Source organism: Phyllobates terribilis, unplaced genomic scaffold (assembly GCF_046119375.1).
Source record: "Phyllobates terribilis strain yellow unplaced genomic scaffold, ASM4611937v1 Scaffold_7__3_contigs__length_470593459, whole genome shotgun sequence".
In the NCBI taxonomy this organism is placed as follows: domain Eukaryota; kingdom Metazoa; phylum Chordata; class Amphibia; order Anura; family Dendrobatidae; genus Phyllobates; species Phyllobates terribilis.
Genome location: NW_027362767.1, coordinates 326,803,332 through 326,826,158, shown reverse-complemented (window position 1 = coordinate 326,826,158; position 22,827 = coordinate 326,803,332). Strand labels below are relative to the sequence as shown.

Below are 22,827 nucleotides of genomic sequence, written 5' to 3'. Positions count from 1 at the left end.
TGAACGTTTTATTGTGAGCCTGTAAAAGTGGCTTAATACCTCTGACCACGTTGTTGACAGCAGTGACCTGGGGGCCAGAAATGCTTCCTGGGGCGATCCCCATGCTGTCCCCATGTCATTTGAGCACTGTCACTATCGTTTTGGGCACTTTTTAGGCTTTCTACAGACTGCCGGGGGAGCCGCCGCAAAAATGCTCGGGTCTCCCATAGACTAACATTGGGCTCGTTGCTCGGGTCGAGCACCCGAGTATCACAGTGAGCTCGGCCCGAGCTTCGAGCACCCGAGCATTTTAGTGCTCGCTCAACACTAATCATAACACTTTGTGCTTTTATTTCCCTCCTTTATTTGTATCTGTATCTTGTGTCTGTAGAATGGGCCATTGTGTAGACCATCAAACTTCTTTGTATCAGAGCTTCAGTGTTCTCAGGCTAAGCTCTCACAATGAGAATTTGTTGCATTTTTGATGAGCATTTCTGCACCAAATGGTTAATTTGGGATGTGTACATGGCATCTTTGAGATGCTGGTATACCCACATAGTTTTTCAAGGAGAAGCTCCAGGAAAACACAGGTAGTATTATCGTTGTCTTTGTTGTAGCGCCTTTTTTTTTCATATATAAAATAGCAGCGGTTTCCAAGTCTCCTGAAGAATGGTCAGATCGCTTCTTTTAACCGCTTCATTCACAGCTTTCGGAACTAGGTTCAAAAGAAAAAACATATGCACAGCAAGTTGTTTTGACATTGCTGTGAAAATGTTCCTATTTTTAATGCATATTGGGTACCTTTTCCAGGTGGACACTGTATGAAAAAAGACAGTGTGTGCGCACCCTTAAGCTACTTGGATTTTTTCGGTTAATTTTTTTTTTACATGTTTTAAACATATTTTTTTCAGCTGTGGATTTTGTCTCTTTTTGGTATGTCATGTTTTAAATGGAACCAGTCATGCCCCAAATACTATTAACCTGCAGATATGGGGTTAATCTGCACATTACGAGTGTTATAAATCTGTGCGGCCGTCGTACCTTATTCTTCCTGGCTGCCTCCAGTCATAGAGGTGCAGCTTCTGTCACCGCTCCATACATAGTGAGAAGCGGCTGTAACCACGCCCCAGCACTGACTGACAGCCAGCTCAGCACTGATGCACTGCAGAGCCGGCTGTCAGTCAGTGCTGGGGCGTGGTTACAGCCGCTTCTCACTATGTACGGAGCGATGACTGAAGCCGCGCTGGCTGCACCACTATGACTAAAAGCCTGAGGCTGCTGGGAGGAATAAAGTTAATTTCCTCCCGGTAGCTGTGATTCCAGTGCAGTGGCCGCTCAGCTTTAGAACATCATTAACCTGCAAATTACCCCATATCTGTAGGTTAATAGCGTTTATGGACATGACAGGCTTCGCTTAATTAAATTGCTTTGTTTTAAAAAAAAAATGCAAATTTATCGCAAGAGAAATTGGCATGCCGTGGATCTCAAAAATGCACCGCAGGTCAATTTCTGTCTCCACAGTGCTGAAAAAGTTCCACTTTTCTGGAACTGTGATTCTATGTGTTTTTTTTTTATCTCACAAAAAGACTCAGCAAAAAAACCTGCACCAAAAACTCACTGTAAGAACTTGGCTTTCCAAACCTCCAAATCATCTGCTCCTCTTTACACTTAGTTACATGGTACAGTTTTTGTTTGTATGCAGGAATTTATCCAGCTGATATTGAACACAGTGAGCAATATGTATTTGATGAGCCCCCCTAGTGGAAGGTCTTAACAAATGCCTTCACTATGTGTCAAAAATCAGAGAATGCCATCCATTTTGCTCAGTGCCATCACAATAGGGTGGACAGGTTTTATGGTAAATATATCATTGGTGAAAAGCTCCTTATTCTTTAGATGATGTGTAAAATATAAAGAAAATAATGTAATGATTTGGAAATCTCTTCTAGTCAGGTTATATTCAGAACATAGAACAAAGATGAGAAGATGAACATTAGACAATTTTCCATTTCAGTTGAAAAAAATGAATTCCTTTAGAAATTGATGGCAGAAACACATCTACAACAAAATTGGGTCACAGCCATGTCTACCCTTGTGTAGCACCCACTTTTCTGTTAACAACAGTCTGTAAACGTCTGGGAAGTGAAGAGACCGATTGCTGTTATTTATTGTGTCGTAATGCGCCAAATGTTTTCTATTGGTGGAAGGTCTGGACTGCAGGTGACCAGGTCATCACCAGAACTCTTCTTCTGCAAAGCCATGATGTTGTGATGGATGCAGTATGTGGTTTATCATTGTCATGCTGAAATATGCAAGGCCTTTCCTGAAATAGACATTGTCTGGATGGGAGCATATGTTCTAAAACCTCTGCATAATGCTCAACATTGATAGTGCCTTTCAATATGTGTAAGCAGCTCGACGAGCCATGGACACTACTGCAGCCTCATACCATGACAGATGCAGGTTTGTGAAATGCGGTCTGATAATAAGCTGAATGCTCCCTCTCCTCTTTAGTCCGCAGGACATGGCACCTGTGGTTTCCATAAAGATTTTCAAATTTCGAATAATCTGACCACAGAACAGTTTTCCATTTTGCATCCGTACATTTTAAATGACATTTGTCCCAAAGGAGACGTTTCTGGATTGTTTCAGGGGCGGACCTATTACCCGTGCAGCCCGTTCATTGAACGAGGGCCCCGAGGGAGAGGGGGCCCCTCCAGCCTCCAGCAGGGCCGCCATCAAGGCATGACTGTCCTGACTCTAGTATGGGGCCCGGCCGGTCGGCCCTCTTGTGCGTCTCCTCATGGGGCCCCCGCAGGGCCGGTGTCAGCACCCGGGCAAATGCCGGGGCCCTGAGCAGGCGGGGGGGGGCCCTCACCGTCGGGCACCCCGCGCGCTATGGGACCCGTGAGCGGAGGAGAGCGGTGTCAGCACCCCCCCCCCCCGCTTACTCAGGGCCCCGGTAGCACAATAATTACCTCTCCACGTACCTCCGCAGCAGCTCCGGTCTCTTCCGCATCCTCTGACTGTGATGTCTCAGGTCAGAGGGTGCGGTGACGTCTTTACACCGCGCTCTCTCCTGAGCAGTCACAGTACAGAGCGGGATGAGGCCGGCGAGTCAACGCTGGAGTCCGGAGCAGCGACAGCAGGTGTGACGTGAGGTGAGCATTTGATTTTTTTTTTTTATTCTATGGAGGCCTGTGGCAATATAAGGGAGGGGGGTGAGGTGGGGGTGTGTGACATCCTGCATGGGGCATTATAAGGGGGGGTGACATCCTGCATGGGGCATTATAAGGTGGGGGGGGTTGTGACATCCTGCATGGGGAATTATAAGGGAGGGGGGATGTGTGACATCCTGCATGGGGCATTATAAGGGAGGGGGGGGTGACATCCTGCATGGGGCATTATAAGGTAGAGGGGGTGTGTGACACCCTGCATGGGGCATTATAAGGGGAGGGGGTGACATCCTGCATGAGGCATTATAAGGGAGGGGGTGTGTGACATCCTGCATGGGGCATTATAAGGGACGGGGGGTGTACATCCTGCATGAGGCATTATAAGGGAGGGGGGGTGACATCCTGCATGGGTCATTATAAGGGGGGGTGACATCCTGCATGGGGCATTATAAGGGAGGGGGGGTGTGACATCTTGCATGGGGCATTATAAGGGAGGGGGGGTGTGACATCCTGCATGGGGCATTATAAGGGAGGGGGTGACATCCTGCATGGGGCATTATAAGGGAGGGGGGGTGACATCCTGCATGGGGCATTATAAGGGAGGGGGGGTGACATCCTGCATGGGGCATTATAAGGGAGGGGTGTGTGTGACATCCTGCATGGGTCATTATAAGGGAGGGGGGGTGTGACATCCTGCATGGGGTATTATAAGGGAGGGGGGGTGTGACATCCTGCATGGGGCATTATAAGGGAGGGGGGGTGTGACATCTTGCATGGAGCATTGTAAGGGAGGGGGGTGTGACATCCTGCATGGGGCATTATAAGGGAGGGGGTGACATCTTGCATGGAGCATTATAAGGGAGGGGGGGTGACATCCTGCATGGGGCATTATAAGGGAGGGGTGTGTGTGACATCCTGCATGGGGCATTATAAGGGGGGGTGTGTGACATCCTGCATGGGGCATTATAAGGGGGGGGTGACATCCTGCATGGGGCATTATAAGGGAGGGTGTGTGTGACATCCTGCATGGGGCATTATAAGGGAGGGGGTGTGTGACATCCTGCATGGGGCATTATAAGGGAAGGGGGTGTGTGTGAATTCCTGCATGGGGCATTATAAGGGAGGGGGGGGTGGCATCCTGCATGGGGCATTATAAGGGAGGAGGTGTGTGTGACATCCTGCATGGGGCATTATAAGGGGGGTGACATCCTGCATGAGGCATTATAAGGGAGGGGGGGTGACATCCTGCATGAGGCATTATAAGGAAGGGGGGGTGGCATCCTGCATGGGGCATTATAAGGGAGGGGGTGTGTGTGACATCCTGCATGGGGCATTATAAGGGAGGGGGTGTGTGTGACATCCAGCATGAGGCATTATAAGGGAGGGGGTGTGACATCCTGCATGAGGCATTATAAGGGAGGGGGGTGTGTGTGACATCCTGCATGGGCATTATAAGGGAGGGGGGATGTGTGACATCCTGCATGGGGCATTATAAGGGAGGGGGGGGTGTGACATCCTGCATGGGGCATTATAAGGGAGGGGGGGTGTGTGACATCCTGTATGGGGCATTATAAGGGAGGGGTGTGTGTGTGACATCCTGCATGAGGCATTTTAAGGGAGGGGGTGTGTGACATCCTGCATGGGGCATTATAAGGGAGGGGTGTGTGTGACATCCTGCATGGGGCATTATAAGGGAGGGGGGTGTGTGTGACATCCTGCATGGGGCATTATTAGGGGGGGTGACATCCTGCATGAGGCATTATAAGGGAGGGGGGGTGGCATCCTGCATGAGGCATTATAAGGGAGGGGGGTGTGTGTGACATCCTGCATGGGGCATTATAAGGGAGGGGGGTGTGTGACATCCTGCATGAGGCATTATAAGGGAGGGGTGTGTGTGACATCCTGCATGGGGCATTATAAGGGAGAGGGTCTGTGTGACATCCTGTATGGGGCATTATAAGGGAGGGGTGTGTGTGTGACATTCTGCATGGGGCATTATAAGGGAGGGGGGTGTGTACATCCTGCATGGGGCATTATAAGGGAGGGGGTGTGACATCCTGCATGGGGCATTATAAGGGAGGGGGGGTGACATCCTGCATGGGGCATTATAAGGGGGGTGTGTGACATCCTGCATGGGGCATTATAAGGGAGGGGGTGTGTGTGACATCCTGCATGAGGTATTATAAGGTAGGGGTGTGTGTGACATCCTGTATGGGGCATTATAGGGGAGGGGTGTGTGTGTGACATCCTGCATGGGGCATTATAAGGGAGGGGGGTGTACATCCTGCAATGGGCATTATAAGGGAGGGGGGGGTGACATCCTGCATGGGGCATTATAAGGGGGGGGGGGGTGACATCCTGTATGGGGCATTATAAGGGAGGGGTGTGTGTGTGACATCCTACATGGGGCATTATAAGGGAGGGGGGTGTACATCCTGCAATGGGCATTATAAGGGAGGGGGGGTGTGACATCCTGCATGGGGCATTATAAGGGAGGGTGACATCCTGCATGGGGCATTATAAGGGAGGGGATTGACATCCTGCATGGGGCATTATAAGGGAGGGGGGTGTGACATCCTGCATGGGGCATTATAAGGGAGGGGGGGTGACATCCTGCATGGGGCATTATAAGGGGGGTGTGTGACATCCTGCATGGGGCATTATAAGGGAGGGTGTGTGTGTGACATCCTGTATGGGGCATTATAAGGGAGGGGGGTGTGACATCCTGCATGGGGCATTATAAGGGGGGGTGTGACATCCTGCATGGGGAATTATAAGGGAGGGGGGATGTGTGACATCCTGCATGGGGCATTATAAGGTAGGGGTGTGTGTGACATCCTGTATGGGGCATTATAGGGGAGGGGTGTGTGTGTGACATCCTGCATGGGGCATTATAAGGGAGGGGGGTGTACATCCTGCAATGGGCATTATAAGGGAGGGGGGGTGTGACATCCTGCATGGGGCATTATAAGGGGGGGTGACATCCTGCATGGGGCATTATAAGGGGGGGGGTGACATCCTGCATGGGGCATTATAAGGGAGGGAGTGTGTGTGACATCCTGTATGGGGCATTATAAGGGAGGGGGGTGTGTGTGACATCCTGCATGGAGCATTATAAGGGAGGGGGGGTGACATCCTGCATGGGGCATTATAATGGAGGGGGTGTGTGACATCCTGCATGGGGCATTATAAGGGAGGGGGTGTGTGTGACATCCTGCAAGGGGCATTATAAGGGAGGGTGACATCCTGCATGGGGCATTATAAGGGAGGGGGGGTGACATCCTGCATGGGGCATTATAAGGGAGGGGGGTGTGACATCCTGCATGGGGCATTATAAGGGAGGGGGGGTGACATCCTGCATGGGGCATTATAAGGGGGGTGTGTGACATCCTGCATGGGGCATTATAAGGGAGGGTGTGTGTGTGACATCCTGTATGGGGCATTATAAGGGAGGGGGGTGTGACATCCTGCATGGGGCATTATAAGGGGGGGGGTGACATCCTGCATGGGGCATTATAAGGGAGGGGGGATGTGTGACATCCTGCATGGGGCATTATAAGGGAGGGTGTGTGTGACATCCTGCATGGGGCATTATAAGGGAGGGGGTGTGTGTGACATCCTGCATGAGGTATTATAAGGTAGGGGTGTGTGTGACATCCTGTATGGGGCATTATAGGGGAGGGGTGTGTGTGTGACATCCTACATGGGGCATTATAAGGGAGGGGGGTGTACATCCTGCAATGGGCATTATAAGGGAGGGGGGGTGTGACATCCTGCATGGGGCATTATAAGGGGGGGGTGACATCCTGCATGGGGCATTATAAGGGGGGGTGACATCCTGCATGGGGCATTATAAGGGAGGGAGTGTGTGTGACATCCTGTATGGGGCATTATAAGGGAGGGGGGTGTGTGTGACATCCTGCATGGAGCATTATAAGGGAGGGGGGGTGACATCCTGCATGGGGCATTATAATGGAGGGGGTGTGTGACATCCTGCATGGGGCATTATAAGGGAGGGGGTGTGTGTGACATCCTGCAAGGGGCATTATAAGGGAGGGTGACATCCTGCATGGGGCATTATAAGGGAGGTGTGTGTGTGTGACATGCTTCATGGGGCATTGTAAGGGAGGGGTGTGTGTGTGACATCCTTCATGGGGCATTATAAGGGAGGGGGGGTGTGTGACATCCTGCATGGGGCATTATAAGGGAGGGGGGATGTGTGACATCCTGCATGGGGCATTATAAGGGAGGGGGGATGTGTGACATCCTGCATGGGGCATTATAAGGAAGGGGGGGTGTGACGTCCTGCATGGGGCATTATAAGGAAGGGGGGTGTCATCCTGCATGGGGCATTATAAGGGGGAGTGACATCCTATATGGGGGGGAACAGCCTACATGGGGCATTATGTGGGGGGAACAGCCTGCGTGGGGCATTATGTGTGGGGATCAGCCTGCATGGAGCGTTATATGGGGGCCAGTATTCTGTATGGAGCGTTATATGAGAGCCAGTATCCTGCATGGAGAGTTATATGAGGGCCAGTATCCTGCATGGAGCGTTATATGGGGGCCAGTATTCTGTATGGAGCGTTATATGGGGGCCAGTATCCTGTATGGAGCGTTATATGAGGGCCAGTATTCCGTATGGAGCGTTATATGGGAGCCAGTTTCCTGTATGGAGTGTTATATGGGGGGCCAGTATTCCGTATGGAGCATTATATGGGGGCCAGTATTCTGTATGGAGCATTTTATGGGGGCCAGTATTCTGTATGGAGCATTATATGGGGGCCAGTATCCTGTATGGAGCGTTATATGGGAGCCAGTATTCTGTATGGAGCGTTATATGGGGGCCAGTATCCTGTATGGAGCGTTATATGCAGGCCAGTATCCTGTATGGAGCATTTTATGGGGGCCAGTCTCCTGTATGGAGCATTTTATGGGGGCCAGTATACTGTGTGGAGCGATTCGCTGGTTTCTGAGCTATTGTAGAATTTACAATAGATATCCCTCATGTAATGTAAGAAGTGAAATCTTTGCATTGTACTATATATATATATATTTCTCTTCGGTATCTGTGCATCATGAATCGTGGTATGTGTTAAAGGGGCCCACTGAGACTCTTTCGCCCGGGGCCCACAAAAACTTAGAGCCGGCCCTGGGCCCCCAGCCCCATGCAGTGCGCTAAGCGCCGGGACATCTCAGCGTTGCTTTCCTCTGTGTAGCAGTGCAGCGCTGCTGCGGCAGCGCCTTCATGATTCCCCTGACTTCCGGTCATGTGACGGCGCCGTCACATGTCCGGAAGTCAGGAGAACCTGGTGGCAGCGACATGGACGAGTGCCAGGATTCTGCAGGGATCGCATGGGGGTAAGTATAGCAAGTTTTATTTTTTTTAAATACAATTACCGTATATTCCGGCGTATAAGACGACTTTTGAAGACTGAAAGATCTTCTGTCTAGTCTGGGGTCGTCTTATACGCCGGTAATGCTTTTGAACTTTCAGAAATTGACATGCGGGGATACTCTGGGGGTGTTAATAAGCTGCCGTGGCCGTATCCCTGCCATGTCGGAGTTAATATAAGGTGGAGGGAGTTAAAATACGGCGGCGGTAGGTCCAGACAGTCAGCGCTTCTGTGCTGAAACTGACACATCGCTGCGTATTCCCAGCTCCGGACACAGCGCAGGGCTTCTGTGCCGACAGCTTTCACTTGTCACAGAAGCGGTGCGCTGTGTCCGGAGCAGGGAAGTTCGCATCGCTTCTGTGACAATATATGAAAAGCCGGCAATTCAGCAGCGGCATAAGCCGGCACCCGACAATTTAGAATAGAAAGAATAGAGCTTCACACATAGATTAGATAGATAGAAACATGTCAGTCACATATATATGAAGTACAGTGACAGTATTGCTTACTGTACTTGTCATTTAGTGTAAAGGATTTATTAAAAAAAATAATAGTGTTTTCATGCACCGTCTCTTTAAGAAAGCCGGCCGGCAATTCAGCATCTGTACCCGACAATTTATAACAGACAGAATAGAGCATCACACATAGATTAGATAGATAGAAACATGTCAGTCACATATATATGAAGTACAGTGACAGTGCTGGTTACTGTACTTGTCATCTAGTGTTAAAATAACGGATTTATTTAAAAAAAAATTGGCGTGGGGTTCCCCTTAATTTTAGTCTCTAGCGGAGGTTAAGCAGACAGCTGGGGCAGATGTTTGAAGCCTGGGAAGGGGGTAATACCCACGGAGCTTCCCAGGCTACTAATATCAGCCCCCAGCTGAATACATAGCCTTTACTAGCTATTAAAATGGGGGACCCCCCCAAAAAAATGACGTGGGGTCCCCCCTAATTTAATAGCTAGCAAAGGCTAGGCAGACAGCTGGGGGCTGATATTAATAGCCCAGGAAGGGAGCCATGAATATTGGCCCCCTCCCAGGCTAGAAACACCAGCCGTCAGCCGCCCCAGAAATGAAGGCTGCCCTATGAAGGGTGACATCCTGCATGGGGCATTATAAGGGAGGGGGGGGGGGTGACATCCTGCATGGGGCATTATAAGGTAGAGGGGGTGTGTGACACCCTGCATGGGGCATTATAAGGGGAGGGGGTGACATCCTGCATGAGGCATTATAAGGGAGGGGGTGTGTGACATCCTGCATGGGGCATTATAAGGGACGGGGGGTGTACATCCTGCATGAGGCATTATAAGGGAGGGGGGGTGACATCCTGCATGGGTCATTATAAGGGGGGGTGACATCCTGCATGGGGCATTATAAGGGAGAGTGTGTGTGACATCCTGTATGGGACATTATAAGGGAGGGGGGGTGTGACATCCTGCATGGGGCATTATAAGGGAGGGGGGGTGTGACATCTTGCATGGGGCATTATAAGGGAGGGGGGGTGTGACATCCTGCATGGGGCATTATAAGGGAGGGGGTGACATCCTGCATGGGGCATTATAAGGGAGGGGGGGTGACATCCTGCATGGGGCATTATAAGGGAGGGGTGTGGGTGACATCCTGCATGGGGCATTATAAAGGAGGGGTGTGTGTGACATCCTGCATGGGGTATTATAAGGGAGGGGGGGTGTGACATCCTGCATGGGGTATTATAAGGGAGGGGGGGGGTGACATCCTGCATGGGGCATTATAAGGGAGGGGGGGTGTGACATCTTGCATGGAGCATTGTAAGGGAGGGGGGGTGTGACATCCTGCATGGGGCATTATAAGGGAGGGGGTGACATCTTGCATGGAGCATTATAAGGGAGGGGGGGTGACATCCTGCATGGGGCATTATAAGGGAGGGGTGTGTGTGACATCCTGCATGGGGCATTATAAGGGGGGGTGTGTGACATCCTGCATGGGGCATTATAAGGGGGGGGTGACATCCTGCATGGGGCATTATAAGGGAGGGTGTGTGTGACATCCTGCATGGGGCATTATAAGGGAGGGGGTGTGTGACATCCTGCATGGGGCATTATAAGGGAAGGGGGTGTGTGTGAATTCCTGCATGGGGCATTATAAGGGAGGGGGGGGTGGCATCCTGCATGGCTCATTATAAGGGAGGGTGTGTGTGTGACATCCTGCATGGGGCATTATAAGGGGGGTGACATCCTGCATGAGGCATTATAAGGGAGGGGGGGTGACATCCTGCATGAGGCATTATAAGGAAGGGGGGGTGGCATCCTGCATGGGGCATTATAAGGGAGGGGGTGTGTGTGACATCCTGCATGGGGCATTATAAGGGAGGGGGTGTGTGTGACATCCTGCATGGGGCATTATAAGGGGGGATGACATCCTGCATGGGGCATTATAAGGGGGGAGGGTGACATCCAGCATGAGGCATTATAAGGGAGGGGGTGTGACATCCTGCATGAGGCATTATAAGGGAGGGGGGTGTGTGTGACATCCTGCATGGGCATTATAAGGGAGGGGGGATGTGTGACATCCTGCATGGGGCATTATAAGGGAGGGGGGGGGTGTGACATCCTGCATGGGGCATTATAAGGGAGGGGGGGTGTGTGACATCCTGTATGGGGCATTATAAGGGAGGGGTGTGTGTGTGACATCCTGCATGAGGCATTTTAAGGGAGGGGGTGTGTGACATCCTGCATGGGGCATTATAAGGGAGGGGGGTGTGTGACATCCTGCATGGGGCATTATAAGGGAAGGGGGTGTGTGTGACATCCTGCATGGGGCATTATAAGGGAGGGGGGTGTGTGTGACATCCTGCATGGGGCATTATTAGGGGGGGTGACATCCTGCATGAGGCATTATAAGGGAGGGGGGTGGCATCCTGCATGAGGCATTATAAGGGAGGGGGGTGTGTGTGACATCCTGCATGGGGCATTATAAGGGAGGGGGGTGTGTGACATCCTGCATGAGGCATTATAAGGGAGGGGGGTGTGTGACATCCTGCATGGGGCATTATAAGGGAGAGGGTCTGTGTGACATCCTGTATGGGGCATTATAAGGGAGGGGTGTGTGTGTGACATTCTGCATGGGGCATTATAAGGGAGGGGGGTGTGTACATCCTGCATGGGGCATTATAAGGGAGGGGGTGTGACATCCTGCATGGGGCATTATAAGGGAGGGGGGGTGACATCCTGCATGGGGCATTATAAGGGGGGTGTGTGACATCCTGCATGGGGCATTATAAGGGAGGGTGTGTGTGTGACATCCTGTATGGGGCATTATAAGGGAGGGGGGTGTGACATCCTGCATGGGGCATTATAAGGGGGGGTGTGACATCCTGCATGGGGCATTATAAGGGAGGGGGGATGTGTGACATCCTGCATGGGGCATTATAAGGGAGGGTGTGTGTGACATCCTGCATGGGGCATTATAAGTGAGGGGGCGTGTGTGACATCCTGCATGAGGTATTATAAGGTAGGGGTGTGTGTGACATCCTGTATGGGGCATTATAGGGGAGGGGTGTGTGTGTGACATCCTGCATGGGGCATTATAAGGGAGGGGGGTGTACATCCTGCAATGGGCATTATAAGGGAGGGGGGGTGTGACATCCTGCATGGGGCATTATAAGGGGGGGGTGACATCCTGCATGGGGCATTATAAGGGGGGGGTGACATCCTGCATGGGGCATTATAAGGGAGGGAGTGTGTGTGACATCCTGTATGGGGCATTATAAGGGAGGGGGGTGTGTGTGACATCCTGCATGGAGCATTATAAGGGAGGGGGGGGTGACATCCTGCATGGGGCATTATAATGGAGGGGGTGTGTGACATCCTGCATGGGGCATTATAAGGGAGGGGGTGTGTGTGACATCCTGCATGGGGCATTATAAGGGGGGGGTGACATCCTGCATGGGGCATTATAAGGGAGGGAGTGTGTGTGACATCCTGTATGGGGCATTATAAGGGAGGGGGGTGTGTGTGACATCCTGCATGGAGCATTATAAGGGAGGGGGGGGTGACATCCTGCATGGGGCATTATAATGGAGGGGGTGTGTGACATCCTGCATGGGGCATTATAAGGGAGGGGGTGTGTGTGACATCCTGCAAGGGGCATTATAAGGGAGGGTGACATCCTGCATGGGGCATTATAAGGGAGGGGGGGTGACATCCTGCATGGGGCATTATAAGGGAGGTGTGTGTGTGTGACATGCTTCATGGGGCATTGTAAGGGAGGGGTGTGTGTGTGACATCCTTCATGGGGCATTATAAGGGAGGGGGGGTGACATCCTTCATGGGGCATTATAAGGGAGGGGGGGTGTGTGACATCCTGCATGGGGCATTATAAGGGAGGGGGGATGTGTGACATCCTGCATGGGGCATTATAAGGGAGGGGGGATGTGTGACATCCTGCATGGGGCATTATAAGGAAGGGGGGGTGTGACGTCCTGCATGGGGCATTATAAGGAAGGGGGGTGTCATCCTGCATGGGGCATTATAAGGGGGAGTGACATCCTATATGGGGGGGAACAGCCTACATGGGGCATTATGTGGGGGGAACAGCCTGCGTGGGGCATTATGTGTGGGGATCAGCCTGCATGGAGCGTTATATGGGGGCCAGTATTCTGTATGGAGCGTTATATGAGGGCCAGTATCCTGCATGGAGAGTTATATGAGGGCCAGTATCCTGCATGGAGCGTTATATGGGGGCCAGTATTCTGCATGGAGCGTTATATGGGGGCCAGTATCCTGTATGGAGCGTTATATGAGGGCCAGTATTCCGTATGGAGCATTATATGGGGGCCAGTATTCTGTATGGAGCATTTTATGGGGGCCAGTATTCTGTATGGAGCATTATATGGGGGCCAGTATCCTGTATGGAGCGTTATATGGGAGCCAGTATTCTGTATGGAGCGTTATATGGGGGCCAGTATCCTGTATGGAGCGTTATATGCAGGCCAGTATCCTGTATGGAGCATTTTATGGGGGCCAGTCTCCTGTATGGAGCATTTTATGGGGGCCAGTATACTGTGTGGAGCGATTCGCTGGTTTCTGAGCTATTGTAGAATTTACAATAGATATCCCTCATGTAATGTAATCAGTGAAATCTTTGCATTGTACTATATATATATATATTTCTCTTCGGTATCTGTGCATCATGAATCGTGGTATGTGTTAAAGGGGCCCACTGAGACTCTTTCGCCCGGGGCCCACAAAAACTTAGAGCCGGCCCTGGGCCCCCAGCCCCATGCAGTGCGCTAAGCGCCGGGACATCTCAGCGTTGCTTTCCTCTGTGTAGCAGTGCAGCGCTGCTGCGGCAGCGCCTTCATGATTCCCCTGACTTCCGGTCATGTGACGGCGCCGTCACATGTCCGGAAGTCAGGAGAACCTGGTGGCAGCGACATGGACGAGTGCCAGGATTCTGCAGGGATCGCATGGGGGTAAGTATAACAAGTTTTATTTTTTTTAAATACAATTACCGTATATTCCGGCGTATAAGACGACTTTTGAAGACTGAAAGATCTTCTGTCTAGTCTGGGGTCGTCTTATACGCCGGTAATGCTTTTGAACTTTCAGAAATTGACATGCGGGGATACTCTGGGGGTGTTAATAAGCTGCCGTGGCCGTATCCCTGCCATGTCGGAGTTAATATAAGGTGGAGGGAGTTAAAATACGGCGGCGGTAGGTCCAGACAGTCAGCGCTTCTGTGCTGAAACTGACACATCGCTGCGTATTCCCAGCTCCGGACACAGCGCAGGGCTTCTGTGCCGACAGCTTTCACTTGTCACAGAAGCGGTGCGCTGTGTCCGGAGCAGGGAAGTTCGCATCGCTTCTGTGACAATATATGAAAAGCCGGCAATTCAGCAGCGGCATAAGCCGGCACCCGACAATTTAGAATAGAAAGAATAGAGCTTCACACATAGATTAGATAGATAGAAACATGTCAGTCACATATATATGAAGTACAGTGACAGTATTGCTTACTGTACTTGTCATTTAGTGTAAAGGATTTATTAAAAAAAATAATAGTGTTTTCATGCACCGTCTCTTTAAGAAAGCCGGCCGGCAATTCAGCATCTGTACCCGACAATTTATAACAGACAGAATAGAGCATCACACATAGATTAGATAGATAGAAACATGTCAGTCACATATATATGAAGTACAGTGACAGTGCTGGTTACTGTACTTGTCATCTAGTGTTAAAATAACGGATTTATTTAAAAAAAAATTGGCGTGGGGTTCCCCTTAATTTTAGTCTCTAGCGGAGGTTAAGCAGACAGCTGGGGCAGATGTTTGAAGCCTGGGAAGGGGGTAATACCCACGGAGCTTCCCAGGCTACTAATATCAGCCCCCAGCTGAATACATAGCCTTTACTAGCTATTAAAATGGGGGACCCCCCCAAAAAAATGACGTGGGGTCCCCCCTAATTTAATAGCTAGCAAAGGCTAGGCAGACAGCTGGGGGCTGATATTAATAGCCCAGGAAGGGAGCCATGAATATTGGCCCCCTCCCAGGCTAGAAACACCAGCCGTCAGCCGCCCCAGAAATGGCGCATCCATAGGATGCGCCAATTCTGGCACTTAGCCTCGCTCTTCCACGCTGCCCTGGTGCGGTGGCAGGGGGTAATAGGGCTGGGGTTGATGTCAGCTTATAATGCCAGCTGACATCAAGCCCAGGTTAGTAATGGAGAGGCGTCTATAAGACACCCCCATTACTAACCCCATAGTAAAAGTTAAAAAAAACACAAACACCCAGAATAAAGTCCTTTAATTGAAATAAACACACAATTCTTTATTGTTCTAAATTAAACCATACTTACCATCACGCCCATTCCAGCTGAAGCCAACGATCTGCAATAAAAGAAAAATAATAAAGCAACCTCATCCTTACCTTTCCATGGTTCCCAGGACAGCTCCAGCTCTGCTACATCGAGATGACAGGCTGGACCGCAGCAGAACGCTGCCATCCAGCCTGTCATCCCGCAGACACTGAGAAGCACAGGTATGCTTGCGCTCTGCAGTGTCTGGCTGTGACGGCATCCAGATGAGCCGACAATGAACTCAGCTCACCTCCTGGACGTCTGTCACTGACAGCGTGGGAAACTTCTACTGCGCATGCGGGGAGCAGGAGAATTTTCCCACGCTGTCAGTGACGTGCATGAGGTGAGCCGAGTTCATTGGACATGATCTCGGCTCATCTGGATGCCGTCACAGTCAGACACTGAGGAGCACAAGCATGCCTGCGCTTCTCAGTGTCTGCCGCATGGCAAGCTGAACGGCAGCGTTCTGCTGCGGTGCAGCCTGTCATGTGAATGCAGCAGAGCTGGACCGGTCCTGGGAACCATGGAGAGGTAAGGATGAGGTTGCTTTATTATTTTACTTTTATTGCAGGAGATCGTTGGCTTCAGCTGGAATGGGCGTGACTGTAAGTATGGTTTAATTTAGAACATTAAAAAATTGTGTGTTTATTTCAATTAAAGGACTTTATTCTGGGTGTTTGTGTTTTTTTTAATTACTTTACTAGAAATTCATGGCGGTCATGTCTAATATTGGCGTGACCCCATGAATTTCGGGCTTAGGGCCAGCTGATAATGCCAAGCTGGCCTTAACCCCTTTATTACCCAGTGAGCCACCGCACCAGGGCCCTGGATGAGTTGGGTACAGCGCCAGAAGATGGCGCTTCTATGAACGCGCCATTTTCCGGGGTGGCTGCGGACTGCAATTTGCAGCGGGGGGGGGGGGGGCAGAAAGCTTGGGCCTCCCTGCGCTGCAGATTCCAGCCCCCAGCTGCCTAGTTGTACCTGGCTGGACACAAAAATAGGGCGAAGCCCCACGTCTTTTTTTTTTAAATTATTTCATGAAATAATTAAAAAAAAAAGGGCTTCCCTATATTGTTGTGTCCGGCCAGGTACAAATAGGCAGCTGGTGGTTGGGGGCAGCCCGTTCCTGCCTGCTGCACCTGACTGGACACAAATATAGTGCGAAGCCCACGTCAACATTTTTGGGAAAAATTAATTACAAAATTAATAATAATTTAGGGACTGCATCTTTATTAACCCCTCAATTGTCATTTAGTGTTAAAATAAAGGATTTTTTAAAAAGAAAATTGGCGTGGGATCCACCATCATTATAGTCTCTAGCGGAGGTTAAGCAGACGGCTGGGGCAGATGTTTGAAGTCTGGGAAGGGGGTAATACCCACGGAGCTTCCCAGGCTACTAATATCAGCCCCCAGCTGAATACCTAGCCTTTACTAGCTATTAGAATGGGGGACCCCCCCAAAAAATGACGTGGGGTCCCCCCTATTTTAATATGTTTATGAGTGACCGTTTTCCTGCTATATACCTGCATGTCATAAGAATTTAAATTAAAAAAGGACCATGTTAAATTCAAATCTGTTTTTTTTAAATTTTTACCGGTGTTTGGTATGCGTTGGAAAAGGGGTAGTCTTATACGGTGAATATATCCTAAACTCTATATTTTAACAGGAAAGTAGGGGGGTCGTCTTATACACCAGGTCGTCTTATACGCCGGAATATACGGTAATTAACTAGGAGTGGGGGGAATCAGAGTTGCACGGGGGGGGAGGTGAAATGCGGGGGGAGGGGATGAGAGCTGCACATGGGGGGGATGAGAGCTGCACATGGGGGGGGTGAGAGATGCACGGGGGGGTGAGAGATGCACGGAGGGGGTGAGAGCTGCACATGGGGGGGTTATGTTTACATAACTTTGTTGCCCTATGAAGGGTGGGGGTGGGGGGGGGCCCAAAAATTTCTTGCACAGGGGCCCACTACAGTCTGTGTCCGCCCATGGATTGTTTTGATATATGGCTTCTTTGCATGATAGCGCTTTATCTTGCATTTAAGCAATGATTTCTGACCTTATGCAGTTTTTAATGCAGCGTTGACTGATCATGAGCATTCAACACTGACCATCAATATTGTTCTTTGTGCACATGATTTCTCCAGAATCTCTGAACCTTTTGATGATATTATGCACTGGGATATTCAAAGCCTTTGAAATTGAAGAAGATTTTTCTGGAATTGTTCCACAATTTTTAGACACAGTTGCTCACCTCTGACCATCTTTGCTTTTGAGAGACTCTGCCTCTCTAACATGCTCTTTTTTTTACACAGTCATGTGATTTAGTTGAAAATCTATCTTCTATCTGTTTTTAATTAGTACCATTTACTTATCCAGCCTTTTGTTAATCCTGTGCCAACTGTTTTGAGACCTGTTCCTGCCAAAAATTTCTACATTAGTTAATTTTTTCAAATGAAATGGAAAAATGACAAACTTTCACTTTCTGATGTGATCCATGATCTGTTGTGAATAAAATATGGGGAAAAAAGATTTACAAATCATTGCGTTCTTATTTTCTTTACATTTCACAAAGTGTTCACATTTTGGGGGAGAATTGGGGTTGCAAAAATATAATCATTTTATTTTTTTGGCTGTTACAATAGCAGCAATATTGTATCTTTACATTTTTTGGATGCCCTCTGCCTATGTAAAAATATGTTGCAGTTGCTTTTGACAGTGGTAATTAAGGGGTGGGAAACTGGAATTACCTCCGCTCATTGCAGCAGGATTTCGACTGCTGTAAATGGTACAGCATGGAGCAAGAATGCTCTTTGTCCTTGTTCTATTATTACGCATGGTGCAGTAATGGGTTTACGGCCATTACATATAGTAGGGCATCATACAGTTGTTTTTTTTTTTTGTTTTTTTTTTAAATTTAATCAACGACTATAGTAACAGAATTAATTACTGTTACGATATCAGTTTTTATGTTTTTTTTCACTTGATATAAATTATCTACTACTCTGTATAATTCTTCTAAGAAAATATACTACATATACGTCTTCTAACTACCCCACAGTGAGCACTTATAACCACCATACATTTCCTTTATTTTGCACATAAATAGTTGATAGCAGTGCTACATGTGATTTACCTTGTCGTTTCTTTCACACAAAAATTTTAACTTCTGTGCCTTCTTGTGCATGAACACTCCTTGTAGAGTTCCTGTCTCTCCAGAACGCAGCTCGATTGCCTTCTCCCCCCAGCCCATAATCTGATTGGACTGAAGGTATGCTGCAAAAGGGTAAATGTGTTAATTTGGTTAATTTTAAGGATGAGACTGTTGCATTGCCTTAGCTACAAATTACAAAAGCAAAATCAAATAGAGAAGTTGTAAATAGTTGAGCAAAAAGATTCACAGGACCCCAGTCCGGCGTTCATGGCATTTTTGAAAGGAGGAATGTAAAGAAGCACTCCTCCTCCTCCGTCCCATCAAATTTTTATCCTCTTAATATATTGCAATCATCATATTACACAGCACCGTGGACTTAAAATTTCTCATTTTGCCTTTCTACCCAGTTAATTCTTCTCTTTTCCCCTTTTTCTGCTCTATGTAGAAACAAGAAGTTTCTTTTCCCTACATGAGTCATCATTAGAACTACAATTCTACATCACTGAAAATTCCCTCTCAGCCCAGCCCCACCTCCTCTTCAACTTCTGACCCAGCTGCTCTACTTCTTCCCCTGCCAGGGACTTTGGAATGAGGTAGAAATTTAGTTCTAATGAGGACTCCTAAAAGGAAGAGATACTTCCTGTTTCTACATAGCGCTAGTCAGTTTTTAATCACGTGATGTCATAGGCCCAATGGAAAAGAGAATAATTCATTGGGTAGAAGGGAAAACCAATCAATTGTTAGTACACAGTGCTATATAATATAATGACTGCAATATATTAAGAGGATAAAAATGTTGATGGGAGGGGTGCTTCTTTAACAATTATCTGAGTGGAAGATGCAGTATGAGGCAAATATAATGCACGAGATAGAGTGACTATACATGAAAAATGTATAGTTCATTTTTAGTGTCAGGGTGCAGCGTGGCTTTAGAGGGCACCTAACATCAGAAAATGACCTATAGTCAGGTTTTTTTGTGTTTTAAATATATATATATATTTTTTTATTTCGTCAATGTTTTTTTTAGACATTATAATCTGTATTAAAAATCAAAAATAGAAATCTTGCAATTTTCACTCAGCCACTGGGGCTTTTTAAGACTCTAACTTCCTGTTGTTTCAGGACACAACACATGTACTTATCCGCAATGGTCTGACCTTGAAGTCATCTTTCGTATGAAAGTATCTAATGAGCATGCACAAAAGTCATTGTGAAGGAAGGGGGAGCAGGGTCAGCTGTGACCTCATCTGTTGTGATTGAAGTATCCTGTATAATCAGCTCTGTATAGAGGCATTACCTCTTATTGTAATCCTGCCCTTGATGATAAGGAGCCTACTGAAAGTTCTTCCTAAAAAGATAGGAAGTATGGATCTAAAACAGCCTCAGTGGCCGTTATGAAAATTGCAAGATTACATTTTTTCTTAATAAATATAGATATATATGTATATTAAGAAAAACTATATATAATAAAGATTGAGATATGAAAACTAGAACCATTGCCATTTTTTTTTTAAATAGAACCTGATTTAAGCAGTAAATAATTTTGTGACAACACATGCCCTTTAATATTTTTATCTAATCAATAGATTCCAGTTTAGATCTACAGCACAAGGTGACCTTTTTGGTGACTTGCGGTTAGTGGAGAGCCAGTAGATGTTGGGGTATATGGTGCGGGGAACACGAATCCTTTACAAACTATATCAAGCTCTTGATCGCCACCAACATATTGGCAATGTCAGCAATAACGTCTCTAGTCATAAGTGGAGCAACAGTTTGACTGGTGGGGTGAAGCTTTATATTTTTTATGTAAAGGCAAAATAGGTAATTGCTCCCATCCTGCTGCATTGTTAACAGCCTGCAGCAGCCTTAAAGTATGTTATTATTTTACCAGTGACAACCCCTTTAAATCATTTTGTAATGGCTTTCACTCTACTCCAATGACAGGAGTGCACTTTGTTGTGTTGGGAGCTCGGGTGAAATATAAAAAACTGTACACGCTTTATAATACATCAAAGGTTGAGGCCAAAAGTACAAAGCAGCTGAGTGTAATGAGGCATAGGAACTCAGTATGACATCCGCAGATCTGCACCTGATGCCATGTTCAGACCGGATCACGGGATGTCCTTTATAGGGCTGACATATGAAGATTATTTATAGGGTTTATGTTTATACATGAATGTTCAGGGCTAATTTATTCCCTCGTAAACTTGACCTCATCCTGACTCTGAAATCGTTCTAGAAAACCTACCTAGAAAGGTCATCAGGTAGCTATGCTAAACAATAATACTAGATGGGACATATACATAGAAACGAAGTTCTAATGTAATAAACTACATTAAATGCACCTCTACTTTGTTAGATGCAAATATATAAAAGAATAGAAAATATAAATGCATAAAACATCAACATAAAATACAGTTTTAATTGTAGGTACAGAAGATGTCCCTATGGCCCAAAAATAAAATTAAAAAATAATCTGTTTATTATTTTTCTGTTTTTAGTTTATCTCATACCATCCCTAACCCATTTCTTCAACCTGTCACTAAATTCTGGTACTTTCCCCTGGTAAATTCTGCTTTCAAACATGCCACAATCACGCCTATCCTCAAAAAGCCATCCCTCGATCCAACCGCTTTGTCCAGCTATCGCCCCATATCGCTGCTCCCATTCGCCTCCAAACTCCTTGAGCAACATGTCCATGCTGAACTTTCCTCTCACCTCTCATCTAACTCGCTCTTCGACAACTGACAATCTGGCTTTTGTCCCCACCATTCCACCAAATCTGCCCTGACCAAAACTAATGACTTACAGCCAAAGCTAATAGACAGTTCTCTATACTCCTCCTTCTTGACCTGTCCTCTGCCTTTTACACAGTTTACCACTGCCTCGTACTAGCGATCCTCTCTTCCTTTGGTGTCAAAGACCTTGCCCTATCCTGGATCTCCTCAAACCTATCCAACCGCACATTTAGCGTATCCCTCTCCCACACTACGTCTTCATCCCACCCTCTCTCTCTGTTGGAGTCCTTGAAGGCTCCATCCTAGGACCCTTACTCTTCTCCATCTATACCCTTGGCCTGGGACAACTCATAAAGTCCCATGACTTCCAGTACTATCTGTACGCTGACGACACTCAGATCTACCTCTCTGGCCCAGACGTCACCTCTCTGCTGTCTAGAATCCCGGTGTGTCTATCAGCCAAATCCTCCTTATTCTCTTCTCGCTTCCTCAAGCTCAATGTGGACAAATCTAAACTCATTATCTTCCCTCCATTTCATACATCTTCCCCACCTGATCTATCTATCCCAATAAATGACATCACGCTTTCCAGTTCAAACTACTAACACTGACCTACAAAGCCATCCATAACCTTTCTCCTCCGTACATCTCCGAACTAATTTCCCGATATCTTCCCTCACATAATCTCCGATCGCGCCAAGACCTCCTTCTCTCCTCTACACTTATTCGTTCCTCACCCAATCGCCTCCAAGACTTCTCCCGAATATCCCCCATCCTCTGGAATTCTGTGCCCCAACAAGTCCGATTATCCACCACATTTGGATCCTTCAGACACAACCTGAAAACCCATCTCTTCAAGAAGGCTTACAACCTGCAATGACCACGCTGCCTCCTCAACACCACTGGAGCTGCTGCAACCCCCCAACCTTCTGTCTCCTCCCCCATCATCCATTAAAATGTAAGCCCGCAAGGGAAGGGTCCTCTTCCTTCTGTACCAGTCTATCATTGTTAGTTTGTTTACTGTAAGTGATATTTGTATTTTGTATGAAACCCCTTTCTCATGTACAGCACCATGGAATCAATGGTGCTATATAAATAAATAATAATAAGCTCTATTTTTTAAGTAAATGTATGAATATACAATAAATATTTGATAAGTGGGTATTATACTTCTGGGTTTCTAATTTATTGGAATAGTGGCCGGGCCAGGAACTGCATATCTACCCCCCATTCATTTGAATAGAGCGCATATATGCAGTACCCAGCCGTGGCCACTTTACAGTCGATGGAGCTGTGCAGCTCCTTAACTGAGCAGTTCCGGCCAACACCGGGTACAGCTGATCTGCAGGGGTTTCAGGTGTAGCACCCCCACCGATCAGACATTGATGATCTATCCTCATTGATGTTAAAGTCAATGTTAAAGTCCCGGATAACCCCTATAGGGTTGTGTGGTCATACCTTCACATTCAGCCTCTGGATACCATGTATCACACATTCATGACGTACTATAATTTGCCATAAATGTGTGAGATTGTGCCCATAATGCTTA

At 47.8% G+C, this 22,827-nt stretch overlaps 1 protein-coding gene across 1 annotated transcript in view; it reads right to left on the bottom strand.

Moving 5' to 3' along the window:
• LOC141154783 (traf2 and NCK-interacting protein kinase-like) overlaps window positions 1-22,827 on the bottom strand; it is a 329,519-nt gene that overhangs the window by 14,021 nt on the left and 292,671 nt on the right. The window contains exon 25 of the mRNA XM_073641189.1: window positions 18,523-18,662. Coding sequence (XP_073497290.1) covers window positions 18,523-18,662 — 140 coding nt within the window. The remainder of the gene's footprint in view (window positions 1-18,522; window positions 18,663-22,827) is intronic.